The 16627-nt window shown below is 43.9% G+C and overlaps 1 protein-coding gene across 1 annotated transcript in view; it reads left to right on the top strand.

Moving 5' to 3' along the window:
- The first annotated feature begins 1774 nt into the window (after positions 1 to 1774).
- The window catches only part of LOC109953816 (prospero homeobox protein 1), a 32801-nt gene continuing 17948 nt past the window's right edge, over positions 1775 to 16627 (top strand). The window contains exons 1-4 of the mRNA XM_020589277.1: positions 1775 to 2488; positions 5391 to 7463; positions 11225 to 11332; positions 16489 to 16625. Coding sequence (XP_020444933.1) covers positions 5457 to 7463; positions 11225 to 11332; positions 16489 to 16625 — 2252 coding nt within the window. The 5' untranslated portion in view covers positions 1775 to 2488; positions 5391 to 5456. The remainder of the gene's footprint in view (positions 2489 to 5390; positions 7464 to 11224; positions 11333 to 16488; positions 16626 to 16627) is intronic.

Raw genomic sequence — 16627 nt, 5'->3', positions numbered from 1 at the left:
TTAACCAGCACGTTTCCTCTACACCTCATCCGAGTCTTCCTTTTCCAAACACGCGTTTCTTTAATGTCCCGGCCTGTTTTTCCAGCCTGTGTGCGCACGGATGGCACCCAGGGGAGCCGAGGCCAAATCAGCATAGGCCAGCGAGGGAAGCAGGGGACCGGGACACCTGCTTTGGAAAAGACACTCCAGACACTAAACTTTGCTGACTTCGTTGCAATTCATTCGTCCTAATAACACTTGCTTGCGACATGGAAAAGAGACTCGCCTTTCCTTTCTGGCACCTGACAGAGAGGCATATGGAAAATAAGATTTCTCGTTAAGTACTTTAGGATCCTGTTTGTGCAGAGGATTACAAAAAAAAAGCTGATTCTGTGTGCAAAGAGAAAAGCTGGGAGAAAAGGACAAAAGCAATGCCCATCTGAAAATCCTTTTCTTAATTGGTTTCAGCAAATTGACCCAAATGAATAAACGCAAATTGATCAACAACAACAACAACAATAATAATAATGTTTGTACATTTCCTAGTAGTGTGAATGTCGATACCTTGAATGTGCTTAATATGTTTCTCTAATTTCAGGAAAGCAGGCTGAGCTGAAATACAGATGAAAGTGACCTCGATTAGAAATGTAGTTACAATCGATGGAAATATAATTCTACTGCATAAAACATGCATTTCAGTAACACTAAAGAAAATTCCCAAACTATTTGTGCGTACACCTGTTGTGCAGGTCGAAGGCCAAGACGTACTTGCAGAGCGCAAAAATTGCAGCTGTAAGTACCTAGTTTTTAAGAAAGCAGGAGGATTCGCTCGGTCAGCCGTCATCATTTAATAAATCAGAAGCGTCAAACAGGTTGTTCTGTGGAAAGGATCAGATGTCAGTGTCCGCATTGGTTCAGCGTTACAGAAAGGGAACATTTTCGAACGGATAAAATTTTTAATAAACTTAAAAATCTTTCGATTCTCAAACAAAAAAGGTGGATTTTGCTCCAATCTACTATCAGTTTTACCAATTCGTTTGTGATAGCAGTGCAATCTTTACGCACCGGGGTATTTGAGTGGCAGCAGGCTGCAGATCCAGTGACAGACGTTTCATGATGATATTCCACTCTCATCCGAGCATTTCACAAAGAGACGTTTAGCTCTTCTCAGATACTGGCTTCTCTGGATAATCTGAATTCCAAAGCAAATCTGGGAGCCTCTGTTCTGCCTTGCTTGTTTTTAAATCAGACTTTGCTGCAACCAATGAGAAAACTCTGTGCGTAAAATATCTCTACATGCCACTTTGAACCTCCAATACCCAAGTGACCCACTAATGTTCGTCCCTTGGAGAAACCGGAATCTAAATGTGGAGTTGGCTTTGACAAAAAAAAAAATGCACACACTAATGTTTAAAATATAAATATGGTCTGCATCGTTATTTAGATGTGTACAGGTATCAAATTACAAAGCTGACTGGGCATGAAGGAGTGTCGATGTGTTTTAACAGACTCTTCTAAGCACAATGGAAACATGCGTCAATTAAGCGCTGAAAAAGTCATAAAGACTGTTCATCTGTTATTTTGCTGCCACAAGAAAAACTGGAAGATGTCTGGACCCATTTGCATTAAAGGACACAAACTTCCAAGCCTTCACACTTCATTTAATGTTACATTCATCTTCAAATCGTGACTTTTTTCTTAAATGAAATGAATAAATTTACAACAGTTGGCAAAACAAAACTGGTTTTATGAATTTTCTTAACAGTTATCGTTGTGAAATTACTCTGTCTTGTCTGACTTATTGGAATCAAGCAGCAGTGGCACTTTTATTATAGAAACGGTCCCTTTTAAGACTTGAATATTAGAATGAGTAAGATAATAAAATGCAGGCTATGTGTTTTATTTCGGCTTAGGCAGTGTAATGTCAAAGTGCGTAATGATTCTTACTCGCGCAGTCGGTGATTTGAGAAGAAAGAGTTTAGTAAGAGTAGTATTTCCTTTTTTCCTCTCTCTCTCTCTTTAGTGGCATGCTCAAGTCCCATTCTCTGGTCAAGTTCAGTGCGTTGTTCTCCGGACCGGACGGACGCTTCTTATTGGTAGGTTGTGACAGTTACATCACGCCGCCCATGACGCGCACGTCTTCCTGTTTCCTTCAGCCGCGTCTTAAAGTGAATCTTTTGTGGCGGAGGAGCGCTCCAGCATCCAGTCCTCTACATCCAGTGCGCCTCGGAGATGCACACACACGCAGTCTCTCTCTCTCTCGCACTCTTTCTATGTCTCTTACTCTTTTAGTCACAGCAGAGGATAGAGGGAGAGACCGACGCGCATAAGCTCTTTTCATCTTCTATATTTTTCCAGTTTTGTTCCTTTCGCCCGCGTCGCTGACTTTATTCCAGCTCTTACTTCTCTGAGAAACTATTACATCCCAGCACCCGACAATCCACCGTGCTCTGTGTATATTCTCTCTTTTGCCGTAGGAGTTCAGGTTGTCCCTCTCTTCATCTAAAGGGTAAGTAACCTTGTCCTCGGATGCCTCCCTCTCTTGTTCTTGTTCTGCCTCGCCTGCGCACGGTGGGCGGAAAAAAATAAACAAACCAAACACCGTTAACGGGGAAATTTATTGTGGTGATCAACAGTATTTCATATCCGCACGAGATCATTTGCTGTGTTTCGCTCCCTTCATCTTGATATGTGGTAAAAGTTGCGTGAGCAGCCTGTATTTTTGCGAGGATGACTTGCGGACGGTAGCCCAACCTTCCTCGTCAAAGCGGAGATCAAGTTGATTTGCAACTTTGCGAAGTAAGTTTGTAAAGCGTCTTTTCTTTTTCTTTTTGGCAACGATAAACACAATTCAGTTCATATTAGTTGGAAACTTTGATTCAGTGGTATTTACCGAAATGTGCCCTGGCCTCTTTGTTTGGCTTACATCGTATTTCAACTCCTCATCCATGCCTTTTTATTGGCACAAAATCGTTGTCCGGGTGGTTGCGGAGCTTGTCAGTTCTTTAATTTTGTGAATCTGGCCTATGTTGTCGTACATGTGTGCAACTCTTTCCTCTAAAGGTGCTGGTAGGCTATCTTAGTCCACTGGCAGATGTGCACAGAAACAGCTAGATCACACATTTGCTACAACGCAAGTGTTGTTAGACTTTCAGTTTAGTTCCCAAAACTTTTGGAAACTTTACATTATTTTAATTTATGCCAAGCTTCAGAAATGAAGTTCACTTACTATTTTTCTACCTTATTTTTCTTAGTTGCTAAATAATTTGTTCGGTTTAGGGTTTAAAATAAGGATATGACATTTCTAGTAAAGAAAGATGGGGTCTTTGTACATGTAGTTCACATGCTTGAAATTGTTGAACAGTTCTTAGGAGAGAGAGAGAGAGAGAGAGAGAGAGAGACAGACAGAGGGAGAGAGTGCGCATGGGCAATGGGAGACAGGTGCGCCGGTGGAAAAGACAGGTGCTGATGACTATTTCAAGCTCGCTGTTAAGTTCATGAAGCGATCAAGTCAAGGGTTTTTTTTCCTGGAGATGTATCACCTCTTGTCTGTTCTGCTGGATATGGCTGTCAAGACTTGAGCCAAAGTCATTTGTCAGTGAGTTTTATTATAGCAGGTCAGGTTTCTAGGGAAAACACATTTAATCCATCCTGGTAATTTTGAAAATGTCACTTTACAAAATGTTGCTTGAAACCAAAAAACCTGGCAGTGTATGTGAAGTGAATGGTGCATTACACTTCTAACAAAGCCAAGAGCAAAGTTGTGTGTGTGTGTATGTGTGTGTGTGTGTGTGTGCAGTGTGAATGTGTCTCTGCCATGAAAGAAGCTGCTCTTTTCACATGCAGTGATAACGTGAACATGATACAATTTCTTTTAACGATCGATTGAAACAAATGTTGGTCAATCTCACAACAGTTTCGTTTCCCTGTTGGCCCCCACCTACCGCTGAACCAGAGCTTATAGAATAAATGTCTCTGATTGACTTTTGTCTCAAAATATTATATCAAAATTAAATATAGATCTGAATCAGTTCAGATACTTTTGTACTTAAAATTAAAAAATTGCACTGCTTTGCAGATCTCAACCTGAATCATTGTATCGTTTGTGTTTATTTGGACCCTGAAAAATTTAAACAGCTTTTCCTTGTATTTGTTATCTTCTATTTTTCACTGAGCCTCTGTGAATTTTAACAAGGTCTGCGTTTTCCTGAAAGCTGCAAAAAGGAAGATGTAAATTGTTTGCCATGTTATGTTGTTAAAGAAACACTGTCAAATGTTTAAATTTACTAACGTCAGAAATATTTACATTTTTTACATCAAACATGCAGTTTCGGTTGTTTTCGGATAACATCACTATATTTGAGATTGGATGCCTCTGGCTTTGACTATCACTGCCACCGCTGCTTACGTAGCGTTTCTGATGCTGACCAGCACTGACAAAACGTTTTGCTTTCAGAGAGGCATTAGGGTTTTTGTAAGAGCGCTTTAAGTTGCTCCTTGCCAGAGTTGACCCCTGTGACCTATTCATTTGAGCAGAATTAACTGCCCTTGCCAGATGAAAAGACAAACAAAAAACATAGAATTGAGTTCACGCTGGCACCAAAATCAATAGCCTTATTTTGTGTTTCTTTTATGTGTCACTCTCTCAATTGCTTAAGATATGATGGCCATATTGATCAGCGTAAGTCCAGCACTTGAATTTTAAAATTACGCAATGTCAAAACATGGTTTTAAAAGTTGAATATTTTTTTAAGTTTATCAAATAATAGCTCACTAATAGAATTTAGTAGAGGGTCGTATAACAACATGGACAATGTGCATTGCTTCTCCTTGTATAGCTTTTTAAAAAAGATAACCCTATTCTTTTTATTTACTGAGTTAATAGCTCCAATGTTGGCTTAAAACACACACACATGGAATTGAGGACAAGTACGTAAGTAATTAACATAATTTTATGCAGCTTTGTGTTTCGTGGGAACTGGTTCAGCGTTGTGCAGTGTGTAACAGGGGACAAGATAAAATGTAGGACTTTGCCCTGGAATGTCAAGCCAAGACCTGATTCTGACCCCATCTCGCCTGCTCCCTTTACCCCTCTGTCATTGGTCCGTACTCCTTTAATGAAATCACGGATGTCTCATGTCCTTGTAGAAATTAGAAGGGATTGGCTGCTGGCTTGAGAAAAAAAAAAAAACTCTTCAGCTTATATTCATAACAGCTAATGCAGTTTTGTAAAGGTTGACAGATTTAGATTGTTGTAGTTTTATCTAAAACCTTCACGCTTTTTTGTTTAATGTAGATTCAGTTTTGATACTGAAGTGGTTGAGGACACTGCCTGAGTGAGTGAGTGACTTACATTCTGAAAATATTTTCATTTTGGTGAGTGATGCATCTGTAAAATGTTTCACCCACAGGTACTCAGAGGCTTTGATCCTAGAGGACTGAGTTTGTGGGATATGGCCCAATAGCAGCAGCCCGTGATGCCGGACCATGACAGCGACTCCCTCCTAAACAGACAGACCAAGCGAAGACGTGTGGACATTGGTGTTAAGAGGACCGTGGGCAGCACAGGCTCCTCTGCAGCAGCCACAATAGTAACCACTGATAACATTGCCCGCGCCAAAGCAGCCATTTTCAGTGCCATGAACTCTCTGAGCTCCCACTCTCACCCCGGATCAGACACCGACTCCATGGAGTGCTCTGTAGTACAGCCACATGGTGGGCCTGGCGTTATGTCAGCCAATGACAGTGAGTCCAAATCCAATGTACTCCGAAAGCTGCTGAAGAGGGCTAACTCATACGAGGACACCATGATGCCCTTTCCTGGCACCACCATTATCTCTCAACTTCTCAAGAATAATATGGCTAAAAATGGAGGAGGGCCTGAGAGGGGAGAAAGAGGGGATAGGGGTGATAGAGGGGACTCAGGCTTCCCCGGATCAGGTCTCTCCAATACAAGCTCAGATGCTCCTCAGGAGGATGCCTGTAGTAACTCCTCCCAGGACAGCACCCCTCAAGAGTGCTTGTCACCATTTGGACGTCCACCTGGTCTGGCCACCTTTGACATTGAACGTCTCAGTGATGAACACCTGCGTGCCAAGCGAGCCCGTGTAGAGAATATTATACGTGGTATGAGCCACTCACCCAGTGTGGTGGTGCCTGCTGCTTCCCGTCATGAGCGTGACCATGAGATGGATGGAGGACGGGAGATGGAACTAGACTGTCCACCTCCTCAGTCTCAGCAGCAAGCCCCCAGCAGCCCACGAGGAGGTGAGGTGTGCAGCGGGAGCGGTAGCAGTCGAGAGAACAAGCGTAAGCAGCGTCTGCCTCAGCAACAACAGCAGAGCTTCACCCAGCTGGTGTGCCAAAGGAAGGAACAGAAGCAGGAAGAACGACGGCAGCTGAAGCTGCAGCTGGAGGACATGCAGAAACAGCTACGCCAGCTGCAGGAGAAGTTCTTTCAGATCTATGACTCAACCGATGACTCAGAGCACAACGACCTCCACAACGACCTCCACAATGACATAGGAAACATGTCGGAGGACAGCCCAGCCAGGTCTGACACTGGAGGAGATGACCGGGGTGGAGATGACTTGCGCTCAGACAATGAGATGTCTGACTTGGACCCAGGCCATTTCCTGGACCGGGCACGGGCATTGCTTCAGGAGCAGGCCCTGCTTGCTGACAGAGAGAAGCCTAGAAGAGAGGGGCTTGGTCGAAACAAAGGACAGGGAGGTCCAGGCTCCTCCATGCACACTGAAGGAAAACAACTGGCAGAAACACTGAAGCAGGAACTCAATTCAGCGATGACACAGGTGGTGGACACAGTGGTTAAGGTCTTTGCCAAGCCTCCACGTCCTACACCTCAGCAGGCCTTCCCCCCACTTTCCATACCTCCTGAAAGATTTCCCACCACTGTCAATGGAGACACCCCCAACTTTCACACTGCCAACCAGAGGCTGCAGTGCTTCAATGATGTCATCATTCCCAATCCACTCGACTCCTTTGCCAGCATGCCTGGGATGCCAGGTACTACCAGTGACCAAACTGAGGCGCTGCCCTTAGTCGTGAGGAAGACACCCAGTGAGCACCACCACCAGTCTTCAGCTATAGGTGCCCATGGTGGTCACCACCACCCTGCTCTTCACCCCTCCTCGCTCTCTGCCTCTATGGGCTTCAGCCCTCCATCCTTTAGACACCCCTTTCCATTGCCTCTCATGGGCTACCCTTTCCAGGGTCCCCTTGGTGCGCCCACAGGTGGATACACAGGCAAGGACCGCTCCTCACCAGACTCCATGGATCTGTCACGGGAGACCACCAGCCTGAGGACCAAGATGGCATCAGGGCACCACCTGGGGCACCACCATCGCTCTTGTTCGCCAGCGCACCCTGGCAGCACAGTGGAGGGTCTCTCCCTGTCCCTCATCAAGTCTGAGTGCAGTGACCTCCAGGACATGGCTGACATCTCCCCCTACTCAGGCAGCAATGTATCCTTTAACAACATGATGTGAGAGAGTGTGTTAAGAAGAGTCTGAAAAGTAATAATAAGTGAGTATGACAGCGACCCTGATGACCAAACTCATGCCTGTGTAAACCAGCAAAAATCAGATTTTGCCTGGTAAATCCCACTAGAGACAGGTGCGAAACATTGCACCTGAACCACAGAGAGATAAAAATCAAATCTTTTTGAGGCAGTTTGAAACTAGCCTAAGAAACAGAGAAATTGTAGATGAATCACTTTTCCTCCCACTGCTGTTCTCTTCTCCATTGTACTGCATTGTTGTATTTATTTTTATACTCATACCCCTTCCTTCTCACAGCACCATTGACTTTTCGTCCATCTTCAATCCTAAGTGCTTTAAAAGCTTTCTTGTCACATATCACTTACTCACAAAGATTAGGCCTCCACGACATTTACTGCCCCAGTTCCTTTTATTAAAAAATGGCCTGAAAGAACACAGTGGGGAATAGCTTCCAGAAACTTGGCACACAATGGTGTTATATGGCCTTCCTTATAGTTTAACCCAAGTGTGCCCCAATCATGCCCTGCGGGTAAGGAGGTTATCCCCTATGGGAGGCTCAAATTAAATCCCCTGGGGACCCAGGACTAATAGCTTAAACAGATACATTCAGTACCCTGTCTTCGTCCTCTGTACCTCCTTAGTCACTATGTATTCAACACCCCCTTACCCTTATAAAAGTTTGATTTGTGTCACTCTGGTTTCCATATGATGAGCATTTATTACATGTTCAAGAAAGTAATCCTGCAGCCTATTACCTGTGGTGGATATATTAGTTAAGTTCTTTTTAACACTTTGGATCCCTTGTTTTTGCTATTGCATGCATCCGAGGGCCTTGTCTTTATCATGTGTGTCTTTTTGTGTGTGCATGTCACAAAAGGTTTGCCTGAGGACTCGGTAAAGATGTATATTTATGATTGCCTCTGTTTTCTCTTGTGTTCCTCTTATCAACCATCGCTGTTGTAAAAAGCCCACAATCATTGTCGTTTCTTTTCTCTTTTTTTCATTTCATAAAGATCTGTCAACAGCCCGGGGGGCCCTTCGGCTGTTGCTTGGCAGCCAAATACTTCTTTTTTTGTTTTCCCTCCCTGCAAACCCCCCTCCTCCCTGTCTTTTCTTTGAAGCGGACGTTAACAGGTGTTTGCAGCGAGCTGTTTATCTTTCATTACCTCGCCTTGTCTTGTCTTCTGACCCAAGGGTGAACGCTTTCCAGAGATCCATAATCCTTTGCTTCTACAGGCTCCCGATGGAGGGATGAAAAGAGAAAAGGAGTGAGAGACGTACAGAGACTGAGAAAGTAGAAAACAATCAAACAATAACCACATATGCCAGATGCTGTGGCTTTCATTGTAGCATTTATAAATTCAAGGCTTTAACAGATGTACTCTCCTAAATGGAAAGAATAGACAGAACAACATGTCCACATGTGCTGTTTTTCTTTTCTTTTTCATCTTCTATTTTTGAATCCCAGCATTTATTCCATAGGTTTAGGTACAAAGTTTGACATTTACAATATTTACTTGGCAATTATGAATCAGATTATTTAGAGTTGTACTGTCTCTGTGTTTATAGCCAGTTGCACTGATGTAGACTTTCTGTTGGTTTCTTTTTTTTTTTTTTTTGAGCATCAGAAGTCAGAAACAGCTTGTCAGACATTTTGCAAGGTTTGTACAAGTTCACCAGCTCTCTCCTGCATTAAGAAGCAGATGGCTGCTATCATTTTCCTCATTTGTCCTCAATCTGACTCCAAATATTCTTGTTCTTACACCTGGAATTAGGAAGTGCAGCAGCTATTTTCCTCTCATGACTTTGGGCTTTGGGGAGGTGTTGTGAGAATGATGATGTCTTGTCAGATGTGGCAGGCGAACAGTGGGCCAGCTGGTATGAGTGCACCATCATGACAAAATAATAGCCTTGCACGTCACCCCTAAGTCCAATCACAATTACATTTGCAAGCTGTGAGTGAATTGTGGATGAAAAAAACCTAATCAGGAGATATGAAGCTTCTTAACTGTCATCTGAAGGGAGGTGATACTGAGTTTATGGCTGAAGATGTAAAATGTTGACATCTTTATTTAAAATAATGTTTATTTTCATTGATAAGAGGAAAGTGATACTAATGCTAATTGAAAAAGTGAGTCTAAGTGTAAGTGCACCGCTCTTATAGCAAACAAATCCCACCTTGTCTTACTGAAAAAAGCTCTCTTTTTCCTCTGTCTCTCCCTCTGCCTCTCTGTGTCTAAGGATCTATTGTATCCCCTCCACTTGGAGCAGATGGTATGGTGTGGAGAGTGAAGTGCTGCTCTTTTGGCCAGGCCTGACAAAGTCTGCCAGGGTTTCCCCCACAAGACCTAGCTGCGGATACAACCAACCCTCTCTCACTCCCTCTCTCTGACTGATTCAGACAAAGTAGACAGGGTCTTTAAGAAGCCAACCCAGCGTGGTTCAACATTTGCTGGCTTTGCCTGTGTAACCCCGAGGCCAAGGGCAATCCAATTTAGCAGCTGAGGCCTTCTTCCTGTTCTGTAGTTATAGCTACATCTGGACACTTGACCAATTTTTACTATCACAACCAGCCTTGTAGATTATAAACCACATCAAGTGGTGTGTTTTCTCCACCTCAGTGTAAATAGTGTTCCTGTATCTTGTGCTTAGTTTTAATTAAATTCCTGTCTTACTTCAGTGTGATGAAAACCCTTGTTGAAACAGCCTGAGGTTTTAGCACGCAACCTGCCCCCATGCCTGTTCCCTTTTCAATGTCTTATCCTCCAGATTGATATTATCAGATGCATTATACGGCTGTTAATTCACCATGGAAATGGCTTGGGCCGTTCGGTGGCGCAGATGTGTTTCAGTCCCCCCCCATCACTGGCTGAGCCCAAAGCCTCAGAGCCCCTCTTCTCCTTCTCCTCCTCCTCCTTTTGCTCCTCCAAGGCTTTGGCAGCAGCAGAGAGTTTGGGGGATATGGGTGGAGCAGAGGGAGGAGGACGGGGATGTAATTGAAGGTTGGAACCATACTATCCCTCAAGGTGCCCCAACCAGCCCATCTCCATCCTCGCTGCTGTTCAGTCCAGGCGATCCATTAGAAAGACAAGGTTTCTGACACATATTTAAATATGACCTATGTGAGTGTAAGAAGAATTTACACTGGGGCCAGTGTTTGGGAGTATCCCCTAGACCTTGTTTTATCACTGATAAGAAGCCAGCATCAGACAGCCATATTCAGGCTTGGCATGTGTTGTCGCCAAACCATTAGGCCTTCTTGCCTGTCACTGGCGTTAACTGCTGTCTTTGTCTGTGATATGCAAATGTCTCCTTTTTTCTTCTTCCTTTTTTTGGGTGGAGGTTAGCGTGGGGTGTAGGCAAAGGCGTTCGCTTACTTTGACTGTGAAATGAGCCTCCTCATGTAAAAGAATCGGCTGTAGTGCTGGCCAGCGTTTTATTTACCGTGACGCTCTCACACCTGATATGGATGATGCTAATTGCAAGCAAATGGTCTTGCTTTGGTGCACTGTCTTCTGCAACCCTCTTCAGCCACTTCACACTCATGGCCAAAAGAAAATTTGGTTACCTGTCATCCAAATGATAATTTCTTGCCATACTTACTGCCAATAATAAGCAAATATATATTGTATTTGTGATAACATCAGTGACTACTGTTTACTTTATCTACCATAAGTTGTCTTCCCTCCAAACAGTTGTTAATGTCCTTAATGGCAGTGTTTCAGATCCAGGAGGGTCTGTCTCCCAACCATCTGAAGAAGGCCAAACTCATGTTTTTCTACACTCGCTACCCAAGCTCCAATATGCTCAAGATGTTTTTCTCTGATGTAAAGGTGAGTCCAAGCATGCTCTTTTCCTTCAGGGATTCTTTACAAACTTTATCAGAAGTCTTGCCAAATGTCCACCAATTAATTTCCTTTAGGTAAACTTTAATGTGACTCTCACCTTTGCTATTTTAACATTTCCAAACGCATTTGTTGTACCTTAATCTTGAAATGGTGATAGCAGAGATAGTTGTTGTTTAGAGTTTTTTTTTATGTTGTTTGCTGATTCATCAATGCTTTAAAAGGGGAAGTTTTATTTATTAATTGTGATGTGGCAGCTTCAGTTGCTGTGAACAATGTACAGTTGTCTGTCTTGCAATGAGGCCCTTTCCCTCACTAAGTTAGCATTTTATGCAAAAGATGAAAGAAGAGGAAGTTGGCTGGGTTTACATGAGGGAGCTGGAAAGTCTGAGTATTCTATAGATGATGAGTGGGATGAGAAATGGAGGGGTGGAGAGGGAAAAGAGGAGGATGGAGCCTAGCGATGGAGGAGTGGTTTTCTGAGCAGGTGTAGGCAGGATGGTTTAGGAAACATGGCAAGGACAAGCATTTGCTCCCCAGGGAGTTTAATGAAGGAAATTTGGGAAAACAAAGCACAATATATAAGCTTCACAAAAAACAAGAACAACAACACAATGGCCATACGCACAACCAAGGCTGTTTGTGTTGTTGTTTTATGCAGCCCATACGGAGGGGTAAACACTGTGACAGATCCAGGCCATCTTATTCAAATCAGAAGATAAAGGTTCCCCTTTTTTCCTAGCTGCCCCCTCTTGGATGCCGTCATTTAATTGGTTAGTTCTAAAATGTGGTACATGTTGGCAAAGCCAGTAGGTGCCTGTAAGATGTGTTTTTTTATTTATTTGTTTTTTTACTTCTCAGCCAAACAACCAAATGATTTTAGTTTTTTGTATATTCTGTTATGGGGGTGGGACCAGGCCAGCTGGGCTGAAACTGGGACTAATGGGCTTTGGTCATCATGTAAATAGTTGTGTCTGTGTGTGTGTGTGTGTGTGTGTGTGTGTGTGTGTGTGCTGATAATAAAAAGGTGGCACTGCAGGGTAGTGGGACACACAGTTGCACAAATTCTGTCTCCGGCTTCCCTCTTCATTGAGCCTTCATCACACTCCTTTATTTTCCTGATTAATCATTACCAAGGTGGACTCCTCATGAATGGCCCCATCAGATAGTCTAACATGCTCAAACTCACCCCTATCAGATACTCAAACAAGGTCAAGATAGTTAAGGGGATTATGAGTCACATCAGTTTGTTTATGTTGTCAGTAGAGGACAATGGACTCGAGTTGTAACTTAGTAGACATGTATGGGAATGAGACTATCTAATTAGATTCAGCCAGCACGCCTCTTACAGAGTGGTTGTCCTCAGCCTCAGAACAGAAGCCTTGAAGCCTAATCAGGTCTCTACTAATCTTCACTAATCAGATCTTGGCGGTTAAGAACCTAATGAACGTGGGAAGTGGGTTAGCCTAGCAAGTGGGGGACGCTGTAGCTGCTGTTCCTCTCGATTAAGCTTCTTTTAAGAAAGCGGTGACTTTATTTGACTTTTGGTGTTTTTGAAATGTTTGGCGTGTCATAATATCATTGTTGGTACTGCTATAGTCTCATATCACTAGCTTTAAGACATCTCATTAGTATTACAGACGGGGTTTTGTGATGGGTGAATAGCTACAGCAGATTAATAAACTGGTTAAATAAAGATATTCAGCCAGTTAATGAAGTCATCTGAAGTTCTTGTCTTTGTAAAATGGAAGAGTGTACGTTTATTACAGGCTTATAGGTCCTTGATGTATTGTAGATATACATTTGTCGTTTATTTTTATACAAGCATACACCCACACGCACCCTGCATTTTTTGTCTCCCTCTCTGTAGCTCTTTTAGTGACAAGCCTCAGTATTTGGGCCAGTCGTGCTGTGGAGTAGTGGAGGTCAAGAGGGTTTTCCCTTTTCTATACAGTACGTCATTCCTTTTTTTATTTGCTGATGGTGTGGCATGTACCTCGGCAGGGCTGTGGAGAAAGAAAAGCCAGCAGCTGGATTTTGAGTCGCCACAGTAACAAAATCCTGCTTTCCAGGGCCGCTTTTTGTGTGCAGTCAGCCAATAGGCAACCGGAGATTATCTCCCACAATTCACTCCTGCAAAAACAGGAAACGTTGGAAAGCCCTGATGACTGTGAATGGGTTTATGAGCAAAAGAGAGGGCGAGAGAGAGAGGGGGAGAGAGAGAGACAGTGGCCCGGGCAAGCTGCTCTGCTTTTCTGCTCTCGTCTCTGGTTGTTCTGGATGTAGCTTAGCACTCTGAGGTCATCTGGGTGCTCTCTGCTCCATTGTTGAGCAGCATGTCACAGAAATCATTGGCTTTCTATCCAAATACTTCTCAGCTAAACATGCTTATCCTAAAACAATTTCAAATACAAAACTGTAAAATCAATTTTGAGCAAAATATTGATACAATAGCAAATGTGTGAGTAGACGTTTGGGACAGTCAGTCAACATGCCTGAATTCTTTTGGCAGGGGATTAATATAGTTTAGACCAAGGATACTTGAGTGTTTTCCTATTCTGGACTTAAGCATGCGTCTGTGCAGGAGCAGGACATGTGTGTATGTGTGCCACTTTCTATCTTGTGCTGTTAGCACTAAGCGCTGACCTTTAACAGGCTCTTGAGTGTGAGTGTGAGAAACATGCTCTCGCTGTCTTTCTCTCATCTGCCTCTCAGCTAGGCGCACACACACACACACACACACACACACACACACTCATACGCTCAAATGCAGTGTGCTGACTGCAACACACACACACACACACACACACAGACCCACATTTTCCTTGCAGCATCTCAAGTCTGGCTGACCCCTGTCAGCTCTGATTAAGGAGCTGCAGTGATGTGCTCCTTTGAACCAATTCCCTCCTTTTACACTAAACACTCTTGTCCTTATCTGCTAACGGGGGGTCTCTGTCCCCCACCAGCAACTTAATGAACCAAGACTGCTAGAAACTGATCTGGGGACATGCCAACACTGCGTCCCTGAGTATGTTGTGTGCACATGATATAATGTAATTCACTGTATTTACCTGCATTTGCTGTAAATATTATTTGTGTGTGCTCTGTATTGTAATTGAGCTATACTTCAGTTCAGTTACACAGGCCTTAATACATCTTCTCCTGAGCTGTGAGTATAATAAAGTAACCCTTCTCTAAAGTGACATATCTATCCGTCACTTGGCTACAGTGACACCAAAGGTCTCCTGCATGACAGATGGAAACTCATTCACTGACTTTAATAGTGTGTAGTGCTCAATTCCACATGCACTGAGATGCATGCGTGGACACACGCTTGTATAGATGAGCACCAGTTCACTGATATCTCAGATTCATGCTCTCCGATCATGCACACAAGGAAAGATTTAAACTACAGTGACAACTTGTAACATTGTGTTTGTGTTCTGTCGCACTCGGGCTGTCTGCTGCATTGTGTGTTTAAGAATAGCCCCGAGCAGCTGATGTATTTGTAAGTGTCAGTAGTTTGTTTGTTTGACTCTCTGATGCCACGACCCCAACTTGCTGACTGCTCACGTTCCGATTTGCTGCCCCCACCTACCAGCCTCCCCAAACCCACCCACTAGCAAAACACCATTGTCTGACAGCGCTGACCTGCACCCATCCCCCCCCCCACACACACATTTTCCCATTTATGCTCACTCTGCACTTTTGGACAGTCACCATGCTACACCTCCTCTCACCCGGCCAAACAATGTCAGGCAGACTTATGCTTTTCCACTCAGCCGTTATGCCATCCGCTGATCATTCTAGCCTTCTCCTTTAGGCCTTTCACATGTTGGTCCAAATACCTCGCATCTTCTGATTTGCCAAAATTTTCTGCTTGTCTTTCTGTTCCGTTTACCTCACCCTCCCATTTTCATGTGCTTGTGTGTGTTTGACTGCCATCCCACATCGTGAAGAGTGTGCACACATGTTTTTGTGTCTGTGTGTTGTCAAACAATAGCCAGAGCCTAATCTCCATGTCAAAACCGCTCTGCCTCCCCAGCGAGCAGTCCGCTCAGCATTTAGCAGCGTTTTGTCCCCCCATTCTTCCACCACCATAAAAAGAGCAGAGGGGAGGGAGGAGGGTGTGTGTGTGTGTGTGTGTGTGTGTGTGTGTGTGTGTGTGTGTTTGGACGAATGGTGTGGATGATGATTAGGGATATCAAGTTTTCAGAGGCCAAATTTTTAAATTGAGAGATTATAGAAAATCATTGGGGAGTGAAGTAAAGATGTTTTATGTTTTCAGGAGCTGGATTTGCACTCTTACTGAGGCATTTTTACCCAGCATCCTGAGGTTTTATCTAGTGGTTTGAATCTTTAGACAGTTTGTTTTTACTGCTGAGACCAGACAGAAGAAGAGCCAGGACCAGCTGAGTGTCTTAATAGGTTTACCTTGGCCTGTTGAGTCCAGCCGAACGGGACATATCAGCTAGCCACAGCCTCCTCTGCAGTGCTTCTTTCTCTCTTTTTCTTTGTTTTGCTCTTTTTCTTCTCCATTCTTCCTGTCTGGGAGGTGCAGCGAAGGGAAGAGAATCAGGGTGTAATTGGTGAATGGGGTTAAGTACATGTTTGAGCCCCCTGCGGGCTAGGGCGCTTCAGATGATGACTTAATAGTTTTTCTGGTCAATTATGTGTTCGCGGTCTCGCCACCCCCCACCCTTTCCACCTCTCCCTCCACTCTCAGGGTTATGATAGGGGGGGGAGGTCTGCTCCCAGTGGGGAAGATGAACCACACACACACCCAAGCTTGCTGTCTTTTTTTAATGTCTCTATTATCTTCCCTCACCGCCTGACCTATGTTCTCTCTTGCTCTCATCTTTCATCTCCCTCTTTTGGTCCCTTCCTTCTCTTTTTAAGTCACTGCCTCTAGTCTCAACTCCCTGATGTGAAATGACTTGCTGTCATCCTTACACTTCTTCACTTCCCTTCATGCTCATTTCCAGAGACTTATTGAGGCTCAGACACCAAAGTCTTCCTACTACAAGCAGATCTACAGACACACTTAAAGTCCACTCAGAATGTTTTAGGATTTCAAGTGATATTTGTGAATAAGAGCACACAGACTGACATCCTAAACAGTTCCCCGTCATCTCTTGTTTCAGTTTAACCGCTGCATAACTTCCCAGCTAATCAAGTGGTTCAGCAACTTCAGGGAGTTCTACTACATCCAGATGGAGAAGTTTGCCCGCCAGGCCATCAATGATGGAGTCACTGGAGCTGAGGAGTTGAGCGTCAGCCGTG

The sequence above is a fragment of the Monopterus albus genome, unplaced genomic scaffold (genome assembly GCF_001952655.1).
Source record: "Monopterus albus unplaced genomic scaffold, M_albus_1.0 scaffold9.1, whole genome shotgun sequence".
NCBI lineage: Eukaryota > Metazoa > Chordata > Actinopteri > Synbranchiformes > Synbranchidae > Monopterus > Monopterus albus.
The sequence above is the reverse complement of the archived record's forward strand: the minus strand, read 5'-3'. Positions and strand labels throughout refer to the sequence as shown.